This window comes from Brachyhypopomus gauderio, chromosome 3 (assembly GCF_052324685.1).
Source record: "Brachyhypopomus gauderio isolate BG-103 chromosome 3, BGAUD_0.2, whole genome shotgun sequence".
NCBI classification, from domain to species: domain Eukaryota; kingdom Metazoa; phylum Chordata; class Actinopteri; order Gymnotiformes; family Hypopomidae; genus Brachyhypopomus; species Brachyhypopomus gauderio.
In genome coordinates this window covers 11,644,557-11,669,696 of record NC_135213.1, presented here as the reverse complement: position 1 = coordinate 11,669,696, position 25,140 = coordinate 11,644,557, and the positions used below count along the sequence as shown (strand labels likewise).

Genomic DNA, 25,140 nt, shown 5'->3' with positions numbered 1-25,140 from the left:
TTCATCTAATATAAAAGAGCACTGCTTGTTAAATGCCTGTGTTAAAAACTCAACATCATTACAATTCCTAATAAAATCACAAGAAAATTGGGCTGAAAAACGACCAACTGATTTTGGGGTTATGAAACGAGACTGCAACTTGTTTCTATGATGTAGGGGGGCAACATCACTAGAAAGATAAAAAAAAATACATTTATGATCACTGATTAAAAGGTCTTCACAACTGATGTGATCAATTTCTAGCCCCAGTGAGAAGACAAGATCTAAAGTATGACCACCAATATGAGTAGCTGCTAATACAAACTGCTTGAAATTAAAAGATTGCGTAATATTAAGAAATTCTGTGGCCAAACAATCTGAGTCGTCATCAATATGCAAATTAAAGTCCCCAAGTAATAACACTCTGTCCAGCTTAATGATCGAGGTCAGAAGATCCGAAAATTCTGACAAAAACTGACCAGCTGGACCTGGTGGTCGATAAATTAAAAAACAATAAAAAGGCTTAAGCCTACCGACTTTAGTCACTTGCAGTTCAAAAGTGGCAAAATTATCTTTGCTCACTAATTGAGAAGAATATCGGTTCCTCCAGACCACCGCAAGTCCTCCACCACGGCCAGACAGACGTGGAGTCCCAATAAACGAACAGTCAGTAGGACATAATTCGTTTAAGTGAATTAATTCCAAGTTCCGCTGCCACGTTTCAGTTAGGAATAAAAAATCCAAATTCTCCTTTAAGAACAAATCGTTTAAAACGTGAGCCTTGTTAGCCACAGATCGAGCATTTATCAGACACATTTTCAATGAAACCGCTGAGTCCCCATTAGTTGAGATATTTATTGGAGAGCGTTTAATCTGGCAAAGCACACGCTGTTTTCGATGATCAAGACCACTTCTGGAAGACGGACGAGGACGATGCAGGCCCTCCAGAACACCATGCATGTTGGGATATACTTCCCGCAGGTAGGACGATCTGACCGGGTTTCGCTGATACCACACAGCGCCAGACTCACTCACCTCCAAGCCGCGACAGCCCAGCGTTTGACACCCGGTAACTGGAATACAGTCCCGGAGATCTGCAGCACATGTTTGTTTCCACAGACGTCGGGAATTCACCTGGAGACCTGCCCTTGTGCCTCGCTTTCTCCTAAAGCGCTTCTTCCGTGACAACCCCAGGTTTTTTCTCCAGACACAGAAAGGTGGTGAACCTTGAACCGGTGAGCGAATTACCATTTTGGGAAATTGAGAGTTCCCAGAAACAGACAAATTTTCCACAGAGTTTCTAATCTGCAACAGCATTTGTCTATCATAGACCAGAGCAGCTGACGCATCCCGAGCACACAGGAATAAAAATAAACATAACATCGCTAACAAGTGAGACACCGACACTCCAGCCACGGTAACGGCAAAGCCAAACACAGGCGCCATTTTTGCCATGACGTGGGTAGGACATGATAGATAGATCATAACAGTGAAGGGTTATGTGGTAGACCACAGTGAAGGGTGATGTGGCAGACCACAGTGAAGGGTTATATGATAGACCACAGTGAAGGGTTATGTGATAGACCACAGTGAAGGGTTATGTGGTAGACCACAGTGAAGGGTTATATGATAGACCACAGTGAAGGGTTATGTGGTAGACCACAGTGAAGGGTGATGTGGCAGACCACAGTGAAGGGTTTTATGGTAGACCACAGTGAAGGGTTATATGGTAGAACACAGTGAAGGGTTATGTGGTAGACCACAGTGAAGGGTTATATGGTAGACCACAGTGAAGGGTTATATGGTAGAACACAGTGAAGGGTTATATGGTAGACCACAGTGAAGGGTTATGTGGTAGACCACAGTGAAGGGTTATGTGATAGACCACAGTGAAGGGTTATGTGGTAGACCACAGTGAAGGGTTATGTGATAGACCACAGTGAAGGGTTATGTGGTAGACCACAGTGAAGGGTTATGTGGTAGACCACAGTGAAGGGTTATGTGGTAGACCACAGTGAAGGGTTATGTGATAGACCACAGTGAAGGGTTATGTGGTAGACCACAGTGAAGGGTTATGTGATAGACCACAGTGAAGGGTTATGTGGTAGACCACAGTGAAGGGTTATGTGATAGACCACAGTGAAGGGTTATATGGTAGACCACAGTGAATGGTTATGTGGTAGACCACAGTGAAGGGTTATGTGATAGACCACAGTGAAGGGTTATGTGGCAGAACAAAGTGAAGGGTTATATGGTAGACCACAGTGAAGGGTTATATGGTAGACCACAGTGAAGGGTTATGTGGCAGACCACAGTGACAGACTATGCCACCTGATGCATGGTTGTGATGGAGGACTATTGATGAAAACAAAAGGTTTTTGGGGAGTGACCTAGCAAAAGTTCCTATATGATCGCTAGATCGCTATAGCGATCTTTTTTTGTTTTCCTAGGGAAAGATTGGTAAAGAAAAAACCATAATGACGTTTTATATCGGGTCTTGTTACAGAACTGGTCAAAATGTGTGTGACACTGTCTCTTGTACACTTGCTTCCTGATTTCATACAGTCAGCTGATGTTCAGCAAACATAGCAGAGTTCTTCAAACTTTTCTTATTACTTGTATCACTAGATACACAATAACCTAAAACGAGTCTCCTCGTTAACCTTGCACATTTGTTGGTCGAGCATACTAAATTCTTTGGGTATTGTTTACAGGTCATGCATGCCTTTTCCATCTGTTGGTCCATCTATACAAAAGGATCAAAAACAGTCTAACCATCTCCATGATGTTCGACCTAGTACGATCGATGTGTGTTTATATTTGACTGTGGGGTATTTTTTGTTCCTCTCTTGCTGTGTGGTATAGAGCAGCTTTAAATTTCCTGCCTAAGATGATTTGCCCTAGAGTACCAAACCAGCTTTGGTGTCAAAGTACATGGTCATCAGGGATGGAGGCACAAGAGGTGTGAACATCTAGTGACCAGGACGGTGCAGAGCCACAGTGCTTGTGCAGGTGGTGTGAAACAGGCTTGAGTTGTGCAGACTCCCTATCCATCGATATTAAGGAAACCTCAAATGTGCAAAGTATAATCCAGCCTTTAGGGCAGATTCCTACCTATTGCGGACAAGGAGATGCCATAGGGAATGTGGCCAGAGTGATGTAATTGAGGATGAAAAGGCTGGGCTGTGAGCAAAGGTGAGTAGCACTCGAAAAAAGAAGTGGACTTCGGTGGACCTCAGTTGTTTATTGGCCATGGATAAATTCTACCAGGAAGTAGGAAAAGGTTACAGGACCAAATTGCAGGAAAACACCTTGCAATATGCAGACCTTCAAAAGTACCATGAGTGGTATTGGATCATGCTCGACCTGCTGCCTTCATGTTGTACGTAAAGGGCAAACATGCCACTGTCTTCTCCATCTTCTGCATTCGTTTATCCCAAGATAAACAACTGATGCCTTATAACCAGTTCCATGGTGTCTCACTGTGTGTGGTCAGTGTGTTTACATTGAACTCTGTTTCCCTTGTTACTTGTTTATTGTGTGGTGGAAAGCAGCTTTGAGTAGATCCAGGCTTCCTTCAGCACCATGGATAGCTCCTTCTATTCTTATGTAAAGCACTTTGAATGGCCATAGTGTGTGCTTGCTGGCCCTGCACCACCGTGATGAGTGGTCACTCACTTCTCTGTTTGGACCTTGCCACTAATTGCCCGTGTTGCACTTCCCTTTTGATTGTAACTTATGTTCATTTTAATGGATGTTGAATCATCTTATTTGCAACTGTATAAAATGTTCATTTATGCATTCATAATGCATCACTACAAGCATTTTTTTCTTGGTTGTGTTATTTAGTTTTGACTCTATTAAATTATAAAATGTACACCTTCAGTATTCCTGTTTTCATACATGCATAAAAATGCATAAATCTGCTATGGGATGAAAGAATCAAGAACAAGTAACATTGTTTGCTTCTACACTGCTGCTCAATATACAGTATAGGTTCACAAATTTATATAGATTTATTCAGGGATGAAAATTCTTGACAAAGTAGGACAACAACCTCATATAATCAATGCTTCATTCTTATTTTCAAATCACAGCCAAATATGAAAGTAGAATATTATTGTTGCTATTTGCAAACTGTACTACTACTTTCATCAAACCAATTAAACACCAACGAGCCCCTGTCTCTGGAGAACTGACCGAGGGTGCAATCTTTTCGTCTAGTCCTTAAAAGGATGAAAAGAGAAACATTAAATCCCAGAGCTCATGATGCGCCAAGCCTTTCTGTCTCCCACGGCTGGCCTACTTTAGGTAAGCCACAGAAGTTATCAGAAGGACACTGGATCACGCTATCAAGGGTATGTGCAGGCTCCTGTCAGAGAGGAGTCTTGGGAAAATGTCTCCCAGCCTAACACTCCTGGACCTTTGCGCACATTTTTCTCAAATTGGAGCTTAATTGGACACTTCGATCTCCTTTCGACACACTAAGCCTCTGCATGTAGTGCTGGAGAAGTCAGTGCATTTGGCAGTATAAGACAGGAGGACACCTTCTCATGAATCGTAATTTAGTGTGTACCTTTCACAGCCACAAAGACTGTAAAGCTGAAATAATACCATGAGATAAGATAAAAGGCCAAATGTTTATATGCCCATATGATTTGTGTACACCTACAGTGCCCTCCTGAATTAACCCATGTTAAAGGTGAGGCAGAAAAAAAGATAAATATGCCTATAAAAATAGCATCGTATTTTTCTCGAAACATCAGATTTATCGGCACTCATGCTTTTACAGTTTTTTCACCGTCCCTTTTCCAAGATAACAGTACTAAGTCTCTTCCCGTGCTGAACGACACAGAAGAACACACGTGAAGACACCTAAGACCATTCCTCCATATTAATTAACTACATATGCTTCAGACTCAAGTTTTATCAGTGGTTACTGGAAGATCCAAATATACCCAGATGTCACTTTGCCATAAAGATTGTAGTTTTGTTGATATGATGACCATAGATACTACTGAAACTAACTTCTGCCATTTTAGATCTGTGATCTTTAGAGAAGGTTTAGCCTCTCTGACCCCCAGTTCCTCTCTGTGCATGGGAGAAAAATACACTTGCATTGTCTTCCAACTAGGTTTATTATAGCTCTTTTGTTGGAAAATGATTTACTATTGCTCTAGTTGCAAAGTTATGTGTTTTCAATTGTGAAGCTGGTTTTATAGCTATTTCCTGATTCATGAAGGTTACCAGCCTTTTGTCTTATTTCTTTTGCATGATCTCTGATCTTCTCCATGGTGATGAATGACTCGGTATGTTTAGTTCAAAATTCCAGTATTTTCATTGAAAAAAATTCACCTAGGTGAAAAGTATTCTCTTATATATTGTCAGTGTTAGATCAAGATGGTAAATAACAAAGATATTTTTCCTCTCCTTCTTGTCTGTTGTAACTAAGCTCACCTATTATTCTGCTGGGTTGGATGCATCTTTGTATTGTTGCATAGTGAAACAGCTATTGAGACTAACTTGTAAATGTATTCAAAGGGATTACAGTGAAAAGAAAAATGGTTGAAAGCTGGGTAATAAATCATGACTGATTCTAGTGCCACGCGTACAGATAGGATCGATAATCCAGCACCTTGTCATTACATTGTGAGTCTAGGTTGTGTGTTCCACATTTTGGGAAGGTGTTCAAGGTTAATTGTTCAAAGTGATACCAAAATGCACTATGAATGAGCCTTAACAGTCCTCTACTTACATATTCATGAAACCACAGAAGATTAATTTTGTAATAAAACCATAATGTTATGCCTGAAATGTGATTCTCCTCAAAAGAACTCATATAGTTGCTGTTTAGAAACATACCTTGTTAAGTGACCAAGAGCTTATATTAAACTTGTTATTGTTCAAATAAATTACACTTGAATCTCTCAAGTATAAATTAGCATTTTTGTATCCATTGCTTTCACCCTAATGATAAAGCTGCTTACGTCTTACGGTAGGATTTATCTTTCTTCTCAAAGAGGTAAATACAACTGGTTGTCAAACAGCCAAGTGATCTTGACGAAATACAGTTATTTTGTGTCATGAGTGGTCCACCTTTTGTGACATCAATAATTCATGTTATTGGCTTGATGTTGGATATGTTGGATTGGTATATTGTTGGATATATAGATCATTGACTACTCATATGGTCTATTCCTACTTAAGATGATTTGCCCTAGAGTACCAAACCAGCTTTGGTATCAAAGTGAGTGGTCATCAGGGATGGAGGCATCAAATATCAAAAAATGTTACTATGATTGCAAGTCTGACTAAAGTTTGACTATTTGCAGAATCTCACCTGTCTCAGAATCTCACCTGTCTCAGAATCTCACGCACATGTCCACATTTCTTTGTCTTCCTACCAGGCTGAAGGGTCTACCTTCCTCCAGATGGGTGCTTCTATTGAGCAGCAGATCAATGCTATGTTCAAAGTTATGGAGGAATACAACTGGGGCAGCTTTGTGGTGATCACCAGCTTCTACCCTGGCTATGAGAACTTTGTGGACTATATCCGCTCTTTCACGGACACCAGCTACTTCTTGTGGGAGCTTCAGGAAGTGCTAAGCTTTGAGATGTCGGTGGGGGCCAATGATATACGGTCACGCAGACTGCTGCAACAGGTGGATGGCCAGGTGTATCTGGTGTACTGCTCACACGAGGAGGCCGAATATCTGTTCAGAATGGCATCTGATGTCGGGCTGTTGGGTCCTGGCTACATCTGGGTCATCCCCAGCCTGGCCGCAAGAAACCCAGAGGCCACTCCTCCTGATAGCTTCCCAATCGGAGTCATCAGCATAATCTCAGATCGCTGGAGGAAAACTCTGCGTCAGAGGGTGCGGGAAGGTGTGGCGGTGGTCGTGAATGGGGTACACAGTTTCCACAAGCACAGAGGATTTGTTCCTGAAGGTCACAGTGACTGCAACGGTACAGCAAAGTCGTATCCAAACCATTTACTTTATAGGTGAGACCACAACCTTTCCTAAAGATTTTATATACTGACAAAAATTATCATACACCCACTGATCACTGATACTACAGGAACACTCATTGATGTTCTATTAAGAATATGAAAGCCAAGTTCTGAATTGAAGCATTGTCTGCCTGACATTACAGTACTGGTACAATACTATAGATTTCTTGAATTACAAGACAGATCTGAGATCTTTAGTGAGATGACATTTAATCATATCAGAGAAGTAAATTAATATGTTTACATCCACAGGTTATTTGAAATTAGATATTTGTTCATCTAGAAATATTTATTTACTCGATAAAGTTTACAGGCATCAGACAGATTTGTGCCGTTTTAGTGCTTTTTGTCTTTCCTCTTCATAATGAGTTTCAAATAGGCTGCAGATTTCCTGGGTAAATCGACTTTTCACCTGGGAGCAGCCGGCCTCATTAAAGGCTGTTCCGGATACTTCCACATACTTTCTATGATCAAGCGTATCAGAGATACATGAGTGACTGACTTTCCACCCAGAAATTAGCCATATTTCTGTACTCCAAAACTACAATTTTGCGGTTATTATTGTCTGAGGTGACTTAAATTAGCAAATTGCTGGTACAGTCTCAGTAGAGACTGTAGAATCAGTAGAATCTAGTGTACCTGGTTTAAACTTTACATCCCTTTTGTGTCTCAGGTCTTTTTATTATGTGTTGTGAAAATATATTCATAGATGTGTGCTATAAAACACTCACCATTATTATAATTTTTTATGGGTCTGTCTGCTTGAAATGGAGAGTGTTGGCAGAAAAAAACTGTGATATAATTCTTCTAAAAAGCCTTGTTTGTTTGACAGGACTTGAACCTTTAACACTGTTTATAACAGTTTATAACAGCTTATGCTGCCTGTCCAACCCTTTTGCAGGCATATGCTGAATGTAACATGGGAGTACAGAGACCTCTCCTTCAACTCTGATGGTTATCTCACAAACCCCTCAATGGTGATCATTGCTTTGGATCGGGAGAGACACTGGGACAAGGTAAAATCCTTCCTTCAAAAGAGAGATGGTATGATGTAACACATGATGTCTGAATGTTGAAGCACCTGATAGCAATAAATGTTATTTTATCAGTATTCAGTAATGTGTAAAAATGTAAATGCACAAACATTTATAAGGTCACAGATAAATGTCACACTACATATTCTTGTATTGGTATCAGATAATAGGACAATGCATCCCTCATAGTGAATAGTTGTTGATTGAGCTCCAAGGGTCCAATACACTGATACACAAATAGGCCTATTCTAATAGTAAATGATATTGACATAAGTCAGACGTCTATGCATTACACAGTGATTAAGATTTCTTGTATATCATTAAACATGGTTTCCAGGATCATATGGTTTCCAGGGTCATACATTTTAGATCTTTTGTCTCATAAATTCTAAATCTTTCCATTGTCACATTATATATCCCTAATCCCTAAAAATTGCTGCCATAGAATTTCTGAAACTCACTAGTCTCTGTTTTATGACCTATTAATTTAATAGCTAATGCATCTCTTACCCTTTGTCATGAAAAACCTTAGAGCATTTGGAATATTTTCAAAGAAGATTATTTCAAGGGCACAAAACACAGCAAACACAGAGGCACACGAGAAAACAGGGGGGAATGCTCACTGCAGGAATTCTCATGCTACTAAGAAACACATAATTTGTCACTTGTCGGCAACAGCAGATGATGCAATTATAGTTTGCTCTCTAAAACAATCCCTTTGCCCTCACTTAGTCAGACCCTCATGGCTACGATGCCGTCCAATGGAGCCATGTGGAGGGGGCTTGGCAACGTGCTAACAGCACCTCACTGCAGGACCAGATGTGGATATAAATAGTAAAGAAGAAAAAACTGTGGTCAGTCAAAGCTTCCTTGAGGTGCATGAGAGGATAAAATAATGAGAATGAGCACACTGACATCCTGAGGCCACTCAGGCCATGCTAAAAGTGTTTCACAGGTCAGCACCAGTAGGATGTCACAAAGGAAAACTCGCAATTTTTTGCATCTGACCTCCATGACTTCCCTGGTCCCCTGTGGGACATGACAGCTCATCTCTGTCTGTCTGCCCCATACCGTCGGCCCACTTGGTTCCCATTGACACTCCCAGTGCCACTTCTCTCCGTCATGCTGCCGGGGCCCTGCTCACATTAGCAGAGTGATTCACTGCTGCTCTGTTGTAAAGCACGGCCAATATTTTCTAGACCGCTTTTATTTTCTGTAGTGCCTTGATCGTTGACACTTTGACTGGCAGCTAGAAGTACCATCATGAGGTATGAGGAGGATCATGAGGTAAATGGTGGAGATAGAAGATCTGGCACCACTATTTGATCCGAGCAGAATTATATCTACAGTGTATAAAGGAGAGTATCAAACTAAAGACTGCCAGCTACCTGAATTGATGTGTGATGCCTGCTGAAAGGTTTAACATAAAGTCTCCGTTGCTCCTTAAACATTTGGCCCGATGGTCAGTAAAGCATTACCTTTGTCAGCTATTGTGACGGCCCTCCTTGAACAAAGATCGCAGCAACAAGGGCATTTCTTCATTATGGAAATTTGCATGTGTTTTTAATGACATAAGTAGATTTTTCACACACAGCATTTTTGTGGTATTCAATTAGATAGATGCTTTTTACTTTCTCCATCACGTTCACTGCAGAAAGGCATGTTTGAGACTCCATGAGAAACTCCTCTCCCAAATGGCATGAATTAAAGATTACATTACCCCACTGCTACATCATACCCCTGAAGTCATCGCATGAGTAAGAGACATAATACTGCTCACTTGAAAGCACATCTGTCTACTTCATTTGAATGTTTGTATGGAACAAGAATCTTCTGGTGTCTGATACTTGGGATAGCCATCCACCTGGTAGTAATTATTTACAGCTCTAATGACACAGCCAGCATTATTATGCTACAGACCTGTCTCATTATCCATACCTGAAAGCCAAAAGATTGCATCTGTTTGCTCTGCTGATGTTTATGAATGATAGCTGAATAAATCCTTACTGCAGAGGCTTATCATGCTTGCTAGTCTGTGCTGCTAATACCACACACAAACATGGATTACAATGATAGGGACTATCTCCCGCCTGAACAAATTTTTCTCTTCTGCATTTAAATCAGGTGTACAATGCCAAACATAATTGGCTGAACTGTTTTTTTATTCATTGTGTAGTGTACACTTAAATTATAAGATTATTCCAGCTGTCTAGGACAAAAACGTTCATATATAGAGTAGAACAGGTGGTGAAGAAAAAATATAACAAGCTAAGTTTATAAGTAAAGTTTTTACACAGTAAAGTTGAATCCTTGAGGCAATAATTGGGTATGGCACTGAAACACACTGTTGTTTATTGGAATGCGGGAATTCAGATGTTAAGCCATTCGTTCAGGTATTAAAGAACAAACGTGAAAAAACCAAACAAAAACCTGCATGGAGCTCTGGCCCTTGCAGTCCCAGTGGACCTGGAGTGCGGGCCGTGGCGGTGGCCCCTGGGACGCTTGTGTAAACACTCTACTGTAACAGGCTCCTGAAGGGACCCAAAGCTGATCTGAACCAGCTGTTTGCTCTCTGGATAATGGGACTTTTCTCTGTCTCTCTTCCATCTCAGTAAATATGCTGCAGAAAGAAACTTTTCCATCAACTTCACATCAGCTTACATTCTTCAAACTAGTTAGGGTGACCTCACAGGCTCCTCCAGAGAAATTCCACAGGCTAGTGAGATTTATTTCAGGAAAGAAACACCCTCAAGTTCAGTGAAAATTAAGGATCCTGAATGATAAGACTTTCTTGACTTTTTATGGCACACTGTACCTGACAGAATGGCACTATTAGATTGAATCATAGTGAAGAGTAAATTATATATTCAGCGTGGAACTAATGCACACTACGTCAGAAGCTATTCCACTGCAGTTCACCTGCAGAATTTTGTTGCTCGACTTGTCACGTCCTGTCTATATTTCAAAATAACTTCCTCTTTTACCTCTAAACATAAAGCATCTAATTCTCTTAATGTCTCCCCAGGTAGGGAGCTATGAGTCTGGCATCCTACACATGCGCTACCCAGTCTGGCCACGCTATGGCAGCTTCCTGGAGCCTGTGTCTGACAATCGCCATCTGACCGTGGCTACGCTGGAGGAGCGGCCCTTCGTGATCGTGGAAAGCGTTGACCCCTCCACAGGCACATGTGTGCGCAACACCGTGCCCTGTCGCCGACAGGCCAACAGGACAGAGGCGTAAGTCTCGTTGTTTTTCAGTCTCCACACGGGTCACTGTATGACCTCTATATGAACACACTACATATGATTCAGGCAAAGATGTGTGCAAGATGCCATAAATGTTTCAAATTCAATATACAGAAGTGTAGAACCAAAACAGACTTTGTCGATATTAATATTTTTATAGTTAAAAATATTAGTTATAGTCTGCTGTGGCAGACAAACTGCACAGCAATGCACAGCAATGGCTAGACTATAGTCTGTAATTGTATACTGATTCACCTATGAGGGCTGGTGTACCAGTGGCCAGGGAATGCAGATATGCTTGTAAATTCGTATTCAGAAGGCAACCCTGCAAGCGAACTAGCACTCGAACACAGACGTGTTTCGTACAAATAATGCCACTTACCTTCCACCTAAATGGGCTTTTTACATTCTGTGCTATCTGCTGTGGCAAGTGTGAAGCAAACAAAGTTATAATGATTAATTTTAGGGGCTGAGTAGTCCACTGTAGAGTCTGTACTGCAGCTAAAGGTCAGGGAGCGTTTGCATTTATTTTACAGCAATGTACCTGACTCTCCACGTGCAATAGTGTGGAACTAAAAACGAGTGTGACAATGGTATGTTCTAGAAAGCATCATTTAAAACAGAAATGAGATTCAATATTACTTGTTACCTGAGGCTTTCTATAACTGACTTCTCAAAATCAGCTCTCAGGTGAATTCCAACAATTAGACCTCATCTGCATTTACTAATGGGATTCAAAGCCTAAACAGAGACTCGCTGAATTGAAGACTTAAGTTCACCCAGAGCGTATTATTGTTAAGGATTATCTTGCTACCGTGCAAGCATTATATCAGGTTGAGCAACCTGCCCTGAGCTGTACAATTAAAAACAGGCCGAGCCATTAGTTTCAGCCAGAGCTTATAAAGACGTCCCCTGCTACCGGCACATTTCCATAAACTCCATGAACATGGGTGTAGTGATGTTGGGAAAGACGCTAGGCCCTGTGGGAAACGAGCGTGGACCAAGTGCGCAGAACAGAGGAAGCACGCAGTGGGTGAGAAGAACCTCGAGCCCTCAGGGGAGAGATGACAGCCTCATTATGAAAGCACACTGAGGGGAGAGCATGTAAATAAATCAGAGAGCGGAGTAATCACCCCTCAGGGAAGACAGGATGGCTGAAAGGGGCAGGAAGATCAATAACAGTAATGATGACGTTAGTGCCGCGGGCAGTCACACACCTCCATGCTAATTGATGCCGCCCTGGGTTACGTTTTGGAATTCGCTCAGCCAAAGTTTTAATTGAATTTGGTTTCGATAGTCTTTGGCGGACTAGAAACATTGTTGTTAATACATTTGCATTTTACATGATTTGGCAGACATTCTTATCCAGACTGACTTGTATGACATGTACAGGCGCATGTATGTGCTGGACATTCAACCTATGACCTTGTTATTATTGCCGTGCTCTACAATATTTACAATATTCCAATATTTGTATTCTAGATGTTTTACTTCACCTCTATTCATTATGAGATACATATGGGAGCAAATTGAAATGAAAGATGCCTGGTATTTTTGAAAAGAATATTTTTAGCCACCGAAGCACAAGCACATTGAAATCATTCCAAAGTGCACTCTGCTTTTGCCCAATATATGCAGGCTGTGTGTGTGTGTGTGTGTGTGTGTGTGTGTGTGTGTGTGTGTGTGTGTGTTTGTGTGTGTGTGTGTGTGTGTGTGTGTGTGTGTGTGTGTGTGTGTGTGTGTGTGTGTGTGTGTGTGTGTGTGTGTGTGTTATTCCACACACGCCCTTGACTGATTAAACAACCGAGCCACAATTCACAGCTCACTTAACCCAAAAGCTGGAGCACTCCATACAGGTGGTGAGACCGGGGAGCGGGGGACAAGCTTGTTTATGTTCTGTCTGGGCTGCTTGCACACAGAGGCTCTCATCTTTTCAAACACTTTTTTTGTGTGTGTCTCTTTGTTGTGGACACTGCCTGAGCCTCACACCCACCCGGGCCTCCTCTCTCCCCACAGCTCATTAGGCAGGGGCTCTTGGGGAGGTTAGAGGGGACGCATCATCATCACTCCCCTGGTTTCATGGCTGCGTGCTCCCTTGACATAATGGCTGAACGGAGGCCCATCACTGGGTTTAGATGGGTTCTAAAAACTTTCGCTGTGGAGACTTGCAAACAGAGGGGAAAAAATGAGAAGAGGCTTGGGTCTGGATTTTGGGTCAGTTTAAAAGAGGAGGCAATTACCACAAACCATTTTCCCCACACAATCTTCTGTAACTGCCATGTATGAATGAGTGTAATTAAAAGTAATATATGTGAACTGCATAGAGTGCAGGAAAAAATTTGTATTATATATTAGAGGAGGTCATTTTTATAAGAAGGTAAACTAGAAGCAGGTCATGGGTTCACAAAGGACTTTAAATATAGTGGATGGTCTGTGTGCGTTTAAGTTTTTTTATGTTCTCATCATGACTTACTCTTTGCACAATGCCAGCTGCTAATCCTCTTAAACCAGCACAAATGGATCTGGCTCTCACAATATTTGTCTATGTTAATCCTTTCACATGCCCACAAAAATTAAAATGTCTGGTTGTCAGCTATTTGCAGGTCTTTTTCATTAACTCTAATATTAAAGATTGTGAAAACACTTTTGTGATTTGTATGGATTCTTATGGATTTGATCAAGATTTTGACACACTCAACAACTGCCCACTCCAGATTGGTAAAGCCTGGTGAAATGTCCCAATGTCTTCCTCCTGTCTGCAGTGCGCTGGGCCGCTCAGAGCCCTACACCAAGCTGTGCTGCAAGGGCTTCTGCATCGACATTCTCAAGAAGCTCTCTCGCACCATCAAGTTCTCCTATGACCTCTACCTGGTCACCAATGGGAAACATGGGAAGCTGGTTCGAGGCACCTGGAACGGAATGATTGGGGAGGTATGAGAGACGAATGCCTGGATATACACACACAAGATGCCTGATGAATCCTGGGAAAGATTCAGCTGATTTAGTCTTGAAAATATTGAGCTAAGATTAAAATGTGTTACCCAAAGACGTGACAACATCAGATGAAGTGCACTCACACGTCACTTTCTTTCTTTAATGCAAATTTGCTTGGACCACCTAATTATTGTATGCGAGATAGCATGTGTCATTAGATATGTTCACATTAGACGTGTTCACGGAGTGAACTGAATTTAAATGCTATCATGACATTATTCATCCTGTCAACCCCTGCCGTGTATAGTGTCACTTGATCTGCTGGTTAAGTGTGTTCCACAGCTGCTGGCGTCTTCGTCATATCTACCACCTGCATCTCCTCACTTACTATGGCGCCAGCTTTTAAAGACAACATGCATCCATGATTCATAAGGTTTAAATACACTCAGTCCCTTGAAGAGGATCCTGTAAAGAAAAGAGTTAAATAAGCATTTCATAACATTTTGAAATTGTCTGGCGTTTCCTTCTTGAGGACTGTTTCTAAGAAATGCTGACTACATGTGTAATGCAAATAAATGTTACAGTCTTGCTAATACAGAGCTAATATTTGTTCCATCAAACATTAATGCAGTTGTGAAGTATCTACTGTATAACTAGGTGAGAAAACTGACTAACTGTCATGATCATATTTAATAATTCCTTCTTATTTTATGCAGGTCTTCTACAAGCGTGCAGATATGGCCATTGGCTCCCTGACAATAAACGAGGAGCGTTCAGAGATTATCGACTTTTCAGTGCCGTTCGTGGAGACGGGGATTAGTGTCATGGTGGCCAGGAGCAATGGCACTGTTTCTCCATCTGCCTTTCTAGGTGGGAAGTGAAATGTGTCTAATGGACGTTTTGATCAGTCTGCATTAGATTAAAGCATGAACTAGCCCTGGTTTAAAATCTGAATGACCAAATATATATAACACCAAATATATATATTATCAGGGTCCTTGAATATGGTTCTTTTGTGATGGAAAAAACAATGTGAAAAATTGTGCTTTATATCTCAAGTTATTTTAAGGGTTCATGCTGTCACATTGTATTCTTATGGAGGTGTGTATGCTCATCTCTCCTTTCAGAACCTTACAGTCCAGCTGTGTGGGTCATGATGTTTGTTATGTGCCTAACCGTGGTGGCCATCACGGTATTTGTGTTTGAGTACTTCAGTCCTGTCGGGTACAACCGTAGCCTAGTCAGTGCCAAAGGTGAGTGCGTATTCTTCAGACATGCCTTCGTCCTGGGGGGAAGTATTATTTCAAATGGGCAGAGCCAGTGTAATTAGTTTATACGCTGAAGTGACAGGGTTGAAACTAAACCTTTAATTGAATTAATGATTGACGCTTTGCCCATTTTACTGTCATTGATTGTTTGGCCTGCTTGTTCCTGCTGATAAAAAAACAAATCATGTTTGCAGAGATAATTTGACCAGAGTTAAACATTTGACTTACTGCATTAGACTGTGCATTAGACTGATTATGAAGCATTTATGAATTTACTCATTCAAAGAGATGAGGTCAATTAATGAGATGTCAAAATCAAGTCACCATTTTGCTCAAATATCTACTGGGAGGCCAATTCCACTGGGACGGTATGCGTGCCTCCATGTCTTCCATAGTATGGAAGATGACACTAACAGCATTACTGCTGCTAAAGTTAATTTCTCCTTCTCTATTACAGCTTTGGGCATGATATTTAGTTACACAAAAATACCACCAGGTCCCCAGACCCAGAATAAGGCTAAGGGTAGATGAAGGAGGATTTAGTTTTGGCACTACAGTTTAGTCCAAGACTGGGTTTAATTCATCTGTATCTGGGAAACTAGGCGATAGTGGTTAGCAAAAATCCCACAAACCTTTCCCCTCTCTCCACAGCTCCAGGAGGACCCACATTTACTATTGGCAAGTCAGTGTGGCTCTTGTGGGGGATTGTCTTCAATAATTCTGTACCTATAGAAAACCCCAAAGGCACAACCAGCAAGATCATGGTTCTAGTCTGGGCTTTCTTTGCCGTAATCTTCCTAGCCAGCTACACAGCCAATTTAGCTGCCTTCATGATCCAAGAGCAGTATATTGACACCGTCTCTGGACTCAGTGACAAGAAGGTAAGAAAGCTGCAATTTTCCAAAAAATTCCACAGTTTTCCAACATTTACTAATGTATATTGTGATGTACACATTAACGCACACTGAAGTTTCATGTAGACTAATTGTATTAATTGTAGTTAAAGTCTCTTAATATCTGTTTTAAAACACTGGTATTAAAAAAACATTTTTCATGGTAATTCAGAGTGGAAAAATTTTATTAGTTATAAAACACCATACAATTATGCAAAGAGAAAAGAGCAGGACCTCCGGGGAAGGAAGGCAACAGATTCATCACTCACAGATACAAAACGAAATAAGCCCCAGGAGGCGGGTTCATAGATTTGGCACCAGTGATGCATAGATGTATTGCTGTGTGTGTCTTTAATAGTCACCATGTTTTAAAGTAAAACAAGACTGAAAATGAAAATCTCTTCTGGCCCCCCATTTCTTAGAGGGATTAGAGAAAGAAATACTGAGACCAGTCAGTGTGGAAGTTGAGATGGAACAAAAACCCATCCCTTTACCCATGTGCCTGTGAAATATATTGTACTGTAGCAAACTTGGGAGAATCTCTGCCAGCTATCCATTTGTCAGCGATATGTGAAAGAAACTATAAAGCCAGCAGCAAGTTGAATGTTGTGTTAGGGCTCATTTTCCTCACTGGACTTGCAAGGTCATGCCAGAGCCCAGGGGAGTTTGTTTTCTGTCTCCACTGTCTCCATTCCATCATGATTTCACAGTAAACCAGTGCCAGATACACTGGCCCACCCCTGGCAAGATTAGATTTCCTATTGTATGGATCATATATATATTTATATATATGTTTTGTTATTTAATTGTTTCCAATTATTTCACAAGTAAACCACTTGTAACAGTTTTATAAACTAACCTTTTTAAATGAAGCAAACACTTTAAGATAAAGCATAATAAAATTAAGAAAAGTGGGAAATAAATAAGACTAAATAAGTATTATTAGCTGGCTATTATTTTGTATTAGTTTTTGAAAGATAATTAAATACATACAGTGTCAGTAAGATCTAACCACTTGATGATCACAACTCACACGGTCTTTTCCTGCAGTTCCAGAAGCCCCAGGAGCATTACCCGCCTTTTCGCTTCGGCACAGTCCCAAACGGCAGCACAGAGAGAAACATTCGCAGCAATTACCCCGACATGCACACCCACATGATCAAATACAACCAGAAAGGAGTGGAGGAGGCACTCAACAGTCTCAAAACAGGGTGTGTCCTGTGTCGTGGTGAATTGGAATAGTCTAAGGCAGCTGGTCACCTTCAACGGCCTACTAGGGGGATCAAATAAATGGGCAACGTTCGTTTGTTTGACATAACTGTGCATGATTGTGTCGCCGTCTTTGCTGCAGGAAACTGGAGGCCTTCATATATGATGCTGCTGTGCTTAATTACATGGCTGGCAAGGACGAGGGCTGCAAGCTGGTGACCATTGGCAGTGGGAAGGTGTTTGCTACTACCGGCTACGGTATTGCACTGCAGAAGGACTCCCGCTGGAAGCGTCCCATAGACCTGGCTCTTCTCCAGTTCCTTGGAGATGGTAAATCACCATCAGGGGACCGAATCTGATCCACAATTAATATCCTCTATCACGGCATGGATACTGTCCCGGTCCTCTCCCTCAGCCTCTCTATGACTCCACCGATAGCCTGAGAGTTCATAATGCTCATGGACTGTGTGGTTGTCTCTCTTTTCAGATTTGCTGATATAGACTGACATTAATTGACATTAATTGACATTAATTGATTGAAATAAATTTCATTTACATTATATATACACTTAATGTGAGATTATGAACATCTTGAGGCAATAAACAACACTTAAAAAAAATTAAACTGGCACAACTGATGTATAATTTCTTAAACGTTTGCTAGACTACATTGCATATTGCCTCTGGTTTTTACTCCTCAAAGGTGACACACAGAGACTGGAGACCGTGTGGCTGTCTGGAATATGTCAGAATGAGAAGAATGAGGTGATGAGTTCCAAGCTGGACATAGACAACATGGCAGGTGTCTTCTACATGCTGCTGGTGGCTATGGGCCTCAGTCTGCTCGTCTTTGCTTGGGAGCATCTCTTATACTGGAAACTCAGACACTCTGTTCACAAATCTGAGCGCTTAGACTTCCTGTTGGCCATAAGCAGGGTAGGTTAACGCCACATTTTCTACCACATTACTTCCTCAAACCCTTTTTTTACTGGTTTTTACTTGGGAGCATATTAACAATATAAAAATAAAAATCATCTGATATCGAAAAGTGATAAGTGATTTCATATCCAGTTTGAATTGGAGTCTAAAATAATTTGTGACAAAATAAATGTTTGTCTTATCAAAGCACACTTAAGCTGTCCAGTCTGACAACTACAGGTTGTTTTGGTAATTGTTTATGTTGTAAGGAGAATAGAAACATCTTTCAAGAAAACAAAAGCTATTGTAGAATTTTAGTATTTTAGTATTTGATTTTCTATGAGATAATCTTTAGCATTTTAGCCATATATATATCGTTGGTATGTCATGAATCTGAATATAAACCTTCAGTAATGAAAATGGACTTATCTTTAATCCAAAGAGTTTGAACATATTAAATTCACTTCTCATTTTATAACTATTAGAGGACAGTTTATATTGGTCCAAAATTGTTCTTTGTTGTCCTATGCAGTGTATAATAAATGAATAAAAAGTTTATATTCCATACATATCCATAAAAAATAGATATTTTGTTTATTTCTTTCTCAGGGTATATATAGTTGCTTTAATGGTGTTGAGGATGTGGGAAGATCTGGCAACATACAGAACCCTGACATCACAACAAACTATGCCCAAGCCAACATGCTGAAGATGCTGCAGACAGCCAAAGACATCGTCTCCTCGGCAAAGGTGGAGAATTCTCTTGACAATGCCACAAAGACCATTGAGCACTGGAGCCGGCAGGGGGGTAGTCTGCCTGCGCGAATCCCGCAGGTGACCACCGCGGAGACTGGCCCCGGTCACTTCCCCTATATTACTAACCTCACGCAAACCCACTCGGCCCATGGCCAGCGCTCTTTGACGCCCCCATTCACGCAGCACTATACAGACACTACCAGTCTGCCGCACCCACATAGCAATAGACTGATAGCACGGCCCACCCCACTGCGTTACACTCTCCCCTCCAGGTCGGCGAGCGTGTACAACGGGATGCTTCCTGTATCCAGCATCAGCACCCCTCATTTGGCCATGCATGAACCTCATTCCCAAAATTCAGCTCACTTGGGCTCCCCGTTCATCCCATACAGAGACCTACAGCTGCCAGACATCTATGCGGAGTACCAAGAACCCTGCCGCCCCTCTGACGGTTCCAGACGGAAGAAGAGGTCCCGTAGCGCTCTGGTGGAGTCCATGGACCTCAGAGGGCTGCATGATTACAAACACCAGACAGTGTGTCTGTCAGAGCTCCGAGCGAGCCACTTTGCACATGAACACGCTTCAGCCCCGTCCATGGACAGTCCTTACCAGCCAGGGAACGCCACCTGTAATTCCTGCGTTAAGACCTACGTGGAGCCAGTGCTGGATGACGTGCCCCTGATTGGGAAGAGGAAGCTCCATCGCAGACCCTCTTTCCTCCAGGCCACCTGGGGCCCAGACAGGGTGCGGTTTCCAGATGACCGACCCCCTGTCCCGGCTCCCTCCCAGCCTGAACTGCCTGACCTGTTCCCTTACACAGAGATGTACGGAAGACAGAGGAACAACATGTGTTACCCATTACCCATGGACCACATTTATCTTCATCCGTTCCGTCGGCACCCCAGGAAAGGCCAGAAGCTGAGGCACTCCCAGTCCACCCGGCTGCCCTCCTACAGGGAGGCAGTCTTTCACAATGCAGCAGCTGTCAGAAGAGCAGCCAGTTTAGTTCACAGACCGTACTCCTACCCGGACCTGCCGACCTACCAGAGCACGTTCCCGTACGGACCGGCCGAGCTGTGCAACATCTTCCCCTGTATGTGGCACCCCAGCGACGCTGTGTATGGGCCCTACGGAGCTGCCAGACACATGCAGCATGATGATCTACTCTCAGTTCCAGCGGGCAGAGTGGTTCACAGATCCAGCACCCCAGGTGTCCCCTTGACATGGGGCAGGATCTCAAGCCTGGAGTCTGAGGTTTGAGCCTATTTACAATGTTCCTGATCTCACAGCTCTGTCAATAAACTCTTAGCAACCAGTTTAAACACTCTGCCTTTGATTCTTGCAAAAAACAAACTTGGAAACTCACGTTGGGCTTTTTTTGGGTAGATGAAGTGCAATAATAATGTTAAGATTGATTGAGTGAAGAGTTCCTTTAATTACCATCATTTAATGGACCATTATAATGTCAATAGGAAATTTATGTCTTGGGTTCAGGAGATAATAAGGGATTATTATTTGAATAGTGGTTTGATGAGGTTTCAGGTAGATGCGGTCTAAAAGTGTTATTGTTCTTGATATCCTGAGGTAAATATGGTATTTCTCCATGTAATCCTCTATAATACTTGATTTTGTAAAAAAAAAAAAAAAAAAAAACCCCAAAAAAAGGTAATTCTTGCAGGACTGGATTTCAGGGGTTTCTCTCTCTCTCTCTTTCTCTCTCTCTCTCTCTATCCTCTTTGTGTTTTGTGAGATTCTGAATAAGAGCAAATTGAATGCTAGTCTATTATTAGTATCACCAAGAACCTCCAACAATTTTATGTGTCATGAAGGTCTATCATCACAAAATCCTGTGGAATTTGTGTCATTTCTAAAAGGGTTTACTGAGAGTGTATTCTATATACTGCCTTCTATATTCAATTCAGCAGCATATTTTAGATATTAGGTATTGTGGCTTAAAATCATTTTAAGTGAGGTCTATTATTTACATAGATTACATGATGTGACAAAATCATCCTTTATATAAATATATGGTTAGTTCCTACACAGCTGTCTATATCCATAACAGCAAGGTGTGCACAATACTGTTAATATAAAAAAACTATATTTCAATATAAAGTATTAGTTGAAATCAAATATTACAAGTGTTTATCAGTTTTTGTTCATTTGTACTTCTACAATTTATTTATTTATTTATTCTTTTCATTTGTTTATTTATCTATTTATTTATTTGTGCGTGTGTGTGTGTATGTGTGTGTGTGTGTGAGAGAGAGAGAGTTACATATAGCCTGCATTTAGCATATTTACTATTGCCACACTCATGTTTCAAACTGCGTCTAGTCGTTTTGCAATGTTTTTATGTAATTTCTCATTTGTACTCAAATTGGAAAAATAAAATGGTGATGATAATTCCAAGTGAGTTCTATATTGGCACAATAGCAATATGAATGTATTGTATCAATGTAACATAAAAAAAGCAATTTGCAGATGGAGTAAACTCAACTGGTGAACATGGGTCACTAAGCACACGAGTATTTTCACTAGTGCATAGAACTCCACATTCCCATGAGCCCCCTGGCAAATGTCTTAAAACTACCTTAACACCATAGAGGAGAAGAGAGAGATAGAAGAGCAAGAAAAAGGATATGCAGAATAAAAAAGAGATGGAGCCCTCCATCCTGACCCAAGACTTCACATAACAGAATCAATTTGACACAGAATATGAGGCCCCAAGTATGACATATGAATGTGTCTGTTCTGAAGGGGATTTTGAGGCTGTCATGAATATCTCATTAATAAAGGTCTGTAAAATGATTATGCAAAGTGTGGGGAATGTTACCAAAAAGTGTCCTTTACCCCTCGATCTCATTATGTCGAAAGTCTCCACCTTGGAGTATTTCTCCAAAGCCCAAGGTGACCTGAATTGAAGTAATTATGCAGTGGGAGTTTTGTTATCTCCAGATAAGCAGACCTTTTCCCAGGCAGCAAATGAAGAATATTTGAGAATCTGAACACTGAGAAACTCAGTTTTTCCCATTATGGGCTTTGCTTTGTTATTGCAGCATCACATATGACAGTGTAATAACAATGTCGCTTATCACCACCACCACCACCTGCATTAATTGAAAGCTTTATTTACTGGAGAGTAAACTGTACTTTTCTCATAAATCAGCTGCTTTGCTTAGGCAGAAAAGCATGTGTTTGATTTTCGACGGCACACAAGTGAGGAAAAGGCTGACCAAAGCCAGCTTAAACCCCATTCATCCACCTTCACGTACGAAATGTTTCTTACTATCAAACTAGTGAGAGATTTTACTTGATGAATGATTCAGTGCATATGCATATAAAAGCATCAAAGGAAGATGATAATTGGCCACAAACGAAAGACGTACAATAAATCAAACCCCACAGGTAGCTGGGGAGAGAAGTGATTTGCATTTAAAAGTCAAATGGGGGGATTGTCCGCAGGTTTCGTACGCGATGAAGAAACCATGCAACTGTGGGATCTTCGAAACATTAATAATTAGCATGTTCATTGCAAGATTTGGAATTTAACTGATTTGTTCACGGTTGTCCTCTCTAAAACAGCCTAAGGCTTCAAATCCTTTTTTGAAGATAGTAATAGCATCATAATTAGACTGTGCTGTCACAACACAGCCAATGCTCATTATATTGTACATCATCCTTCCCCTTTATCCAGCCAGCAAGTGACAGTGAAAGGTAAGATGACATCCCTACAAGTGATTTATCATCTCAGCCATGCAGCTTGACTGCTGATGTGAATGCATAATATTAATACACACACATACACACACACAAATGCTACAGCTATTTTCTCTTACATGATAGCACACATTCTCTTCACATTCATTCCCAGAATGAGCTAAGATTTTTCCATTTCCCATTTTCCCATATGCTGCTGGTCACTTTCAGCAAAGGGTTTAGAAGGGGTTTAGTCACGTGAGCTGGACAGGAAGAGGCAGAGAAGGGGCCAGCAACTGCACAAGGCTCAAACAGCGGCTAATTACTCTGGCAAAGAAATGCCTGCAATTCTTATTCTGAAGAGGAAAATAATGCTTTAAAGAAATTAACAATATTTATACAATCGGTACAGGCCATGTCCTTGGAAGTTTCACCTATGTGTGTTTTTACATTTATATGTTTATTGTTTAAAGCTTTAAAAGCAACTAAATTTAGCTAAAAGTGATATGAATGGGATTTAATCATGAATGCACAATGATAAACAGCTTGCTTTGCAGTGCTGGCCAGCACTGGTCTGTGAGCTAGCCTTGATCTGGTCTAGATCTGTTCTATGAACTAGTCTATGAGCTGGACTTGATCTGGTCTAGATCAGGTCTATGAATGAACTGGTCTATGATCTGGTCTATGAGCTCGTCTTGATCTGGTCTATGAACTGGTCTGTAAGGTGGTCTGCTAGCATGTTTTAGTGTATATAAGATAAATAATATAAATAAATAAAGATAAATATAGAGCAACAACAGCTGGTTGATGTTAATCTTCAACACAAATAGAAGCACACCATGTGACTTTCCTATAATGACACCAGTAATATCTGCAGATACAGGGACAATTTTGGTGCACTGTTATAAACGATTTGGAGATGGAGCAGCTCATGAGTAACTTCATTTGAGTGTAACTTCATTTGTGTGTAACATCATTTGAGTGTAACATCATTTGAGAGCACAGCGGCTTTAAAATGCATCGCCTTCAGTGCGGTGCCTGCAGACCTGGAGACATGCAGATATCCGTTGATGAGATGCACCCTGTCTTGTGTTATTGCTTAATTATCTGCCATAGCTAATTGGATCAAGCTTTACAAATTGTTTTCCAACTGCCACATCATATTCAATCATTTTAATTAAAATCAACTTATGCTATGTGAATGAACAAATCCAAGCTCTGTCAACATAACATGATCCTATCAGTGTTAATAATTTAATGCAATAATTTAATAGTGTTGTATTCAGGAACATTAGTGCCAAGAACAAGTTAAGACTGAGACTTGGACACATCAAGTCTGAGTCAAGACAGAGACTTTACAGTAGTTTAGTCCAAGTGAAGACTAACAAAGCATGTGGGCAAGACCTAGATTGAGACCAGTTTAAGATTTTTTCTTTTTTTTATTTAAAAAAAGGGGGAGGGGTATTTTTAAATTGACATTATGTGTACATCAATTATATTAATACATTGCAGGAATGTAAAACAGTGTACTGTATATGTTTTATATACATAAAGTATAACATTGAATAAAATATAATCTATATTAAATAGAATCCTAGTCCAACTGTCCCTATTTCTGTCCCTATTTTGTTCAGACTAAGGAGTTTAATGAAGGAAAACTCAACTCTAGTGCAGGAATGAAAACGAAAGCAAGCAAAGTAACATTAATAACTGAGGCAGTGGTTACAACAAAAAGGGGGGTTTAAGAGAAATAAATAAAGACATAATGGCACACAGGTGGTGCAGTGAATGAGATGGAAACCTGCACCACCTGTGTGGATGTGTGGCACGAATCCAAAACATAAAGCATGTCAAAAACGAAAGACACACCATAAACAAAAACCACATGGACACCACTGCTGCCAAGCAGAGGTCGATGGCACTGTCACATAAAAAAACTAAGTTCAGTAAAAGTAACCTAGTTTTGTAAGTGTGGGTTTAGGATATAGATAAGCACAAGGGTGTGTAACCAATGGCTGATTACATTGAACTCATTTGTTCTGTCTAAACCTGTCAACATCCTTGTATGAATTTCCACAGTAGTATGAATATAAATATATATATATTTTGCACATAACAGTTACAGACATTTGTGATTTCGTTTATGGAACTAAATCTGAAAATGTCTCTCTAAATATAAATATCATTGAACA

At 40.8% G+C, this 25,140-nt stretch overlaps 1 protein-coding gene across 2 annotated transcripts in view; it reads left to right on the top strand.

Annotated features, from left to right (window-relative positions):
- grin2cb (glutamate receptor, ionotropic, N-methyl D-aspartate 2Cb) overlaps positions 1-21,859 on the top strand; it is a 39,083-nt gene extending 17,224 nt beyond the window's left edge. For both annotated transcript variants that reach the window (XM_076999541.1, XM_076999543.1), the window contains 11 exons: positions 6,387-6,982; positions 7,893-8,007; positions 11,051-11,262; positions 14,034-14,202; positions 14,922-15,075; positions 15,333-15,458; positions 16,125-16,354; positions 17,417-17,577; positions 17,718-17,905; positions 18,279-18,511; positions 19,103-21,859. In XM_076999541.1, coding sequence (XP_076855656.1) covers positions 6,387-6,982; positions 7,893-8,007; positions 11,051-11,262; positions 14,034-14,202; positions 14,922-15,075; positions 15,333-15,458; positions 16,125-16,354; positions 17,417-17,577; positions 17,718-17,905; positions 18,279-18,511; positions 19,103-20,509 — 3,591 coding nt within the window. In that variant the 3' untranslated portion in view covers positions 20,510-21,859. The remainder of the gene's footprint in view (positions 1-6,386; positions 6,983-7,892; positions 8,008-11,050; positions 11,263-14,033; positions 14,203-14,921; positions 15,076-15,332; positions 15,459-16,124; positions 16,355-17,416; positions 17,578-17,717; positions 17,906-18,278; positions 18,512-19,102) is intronic.
- Positions 21,860-25,140: the final 3,281 nt, after the last annotated feature.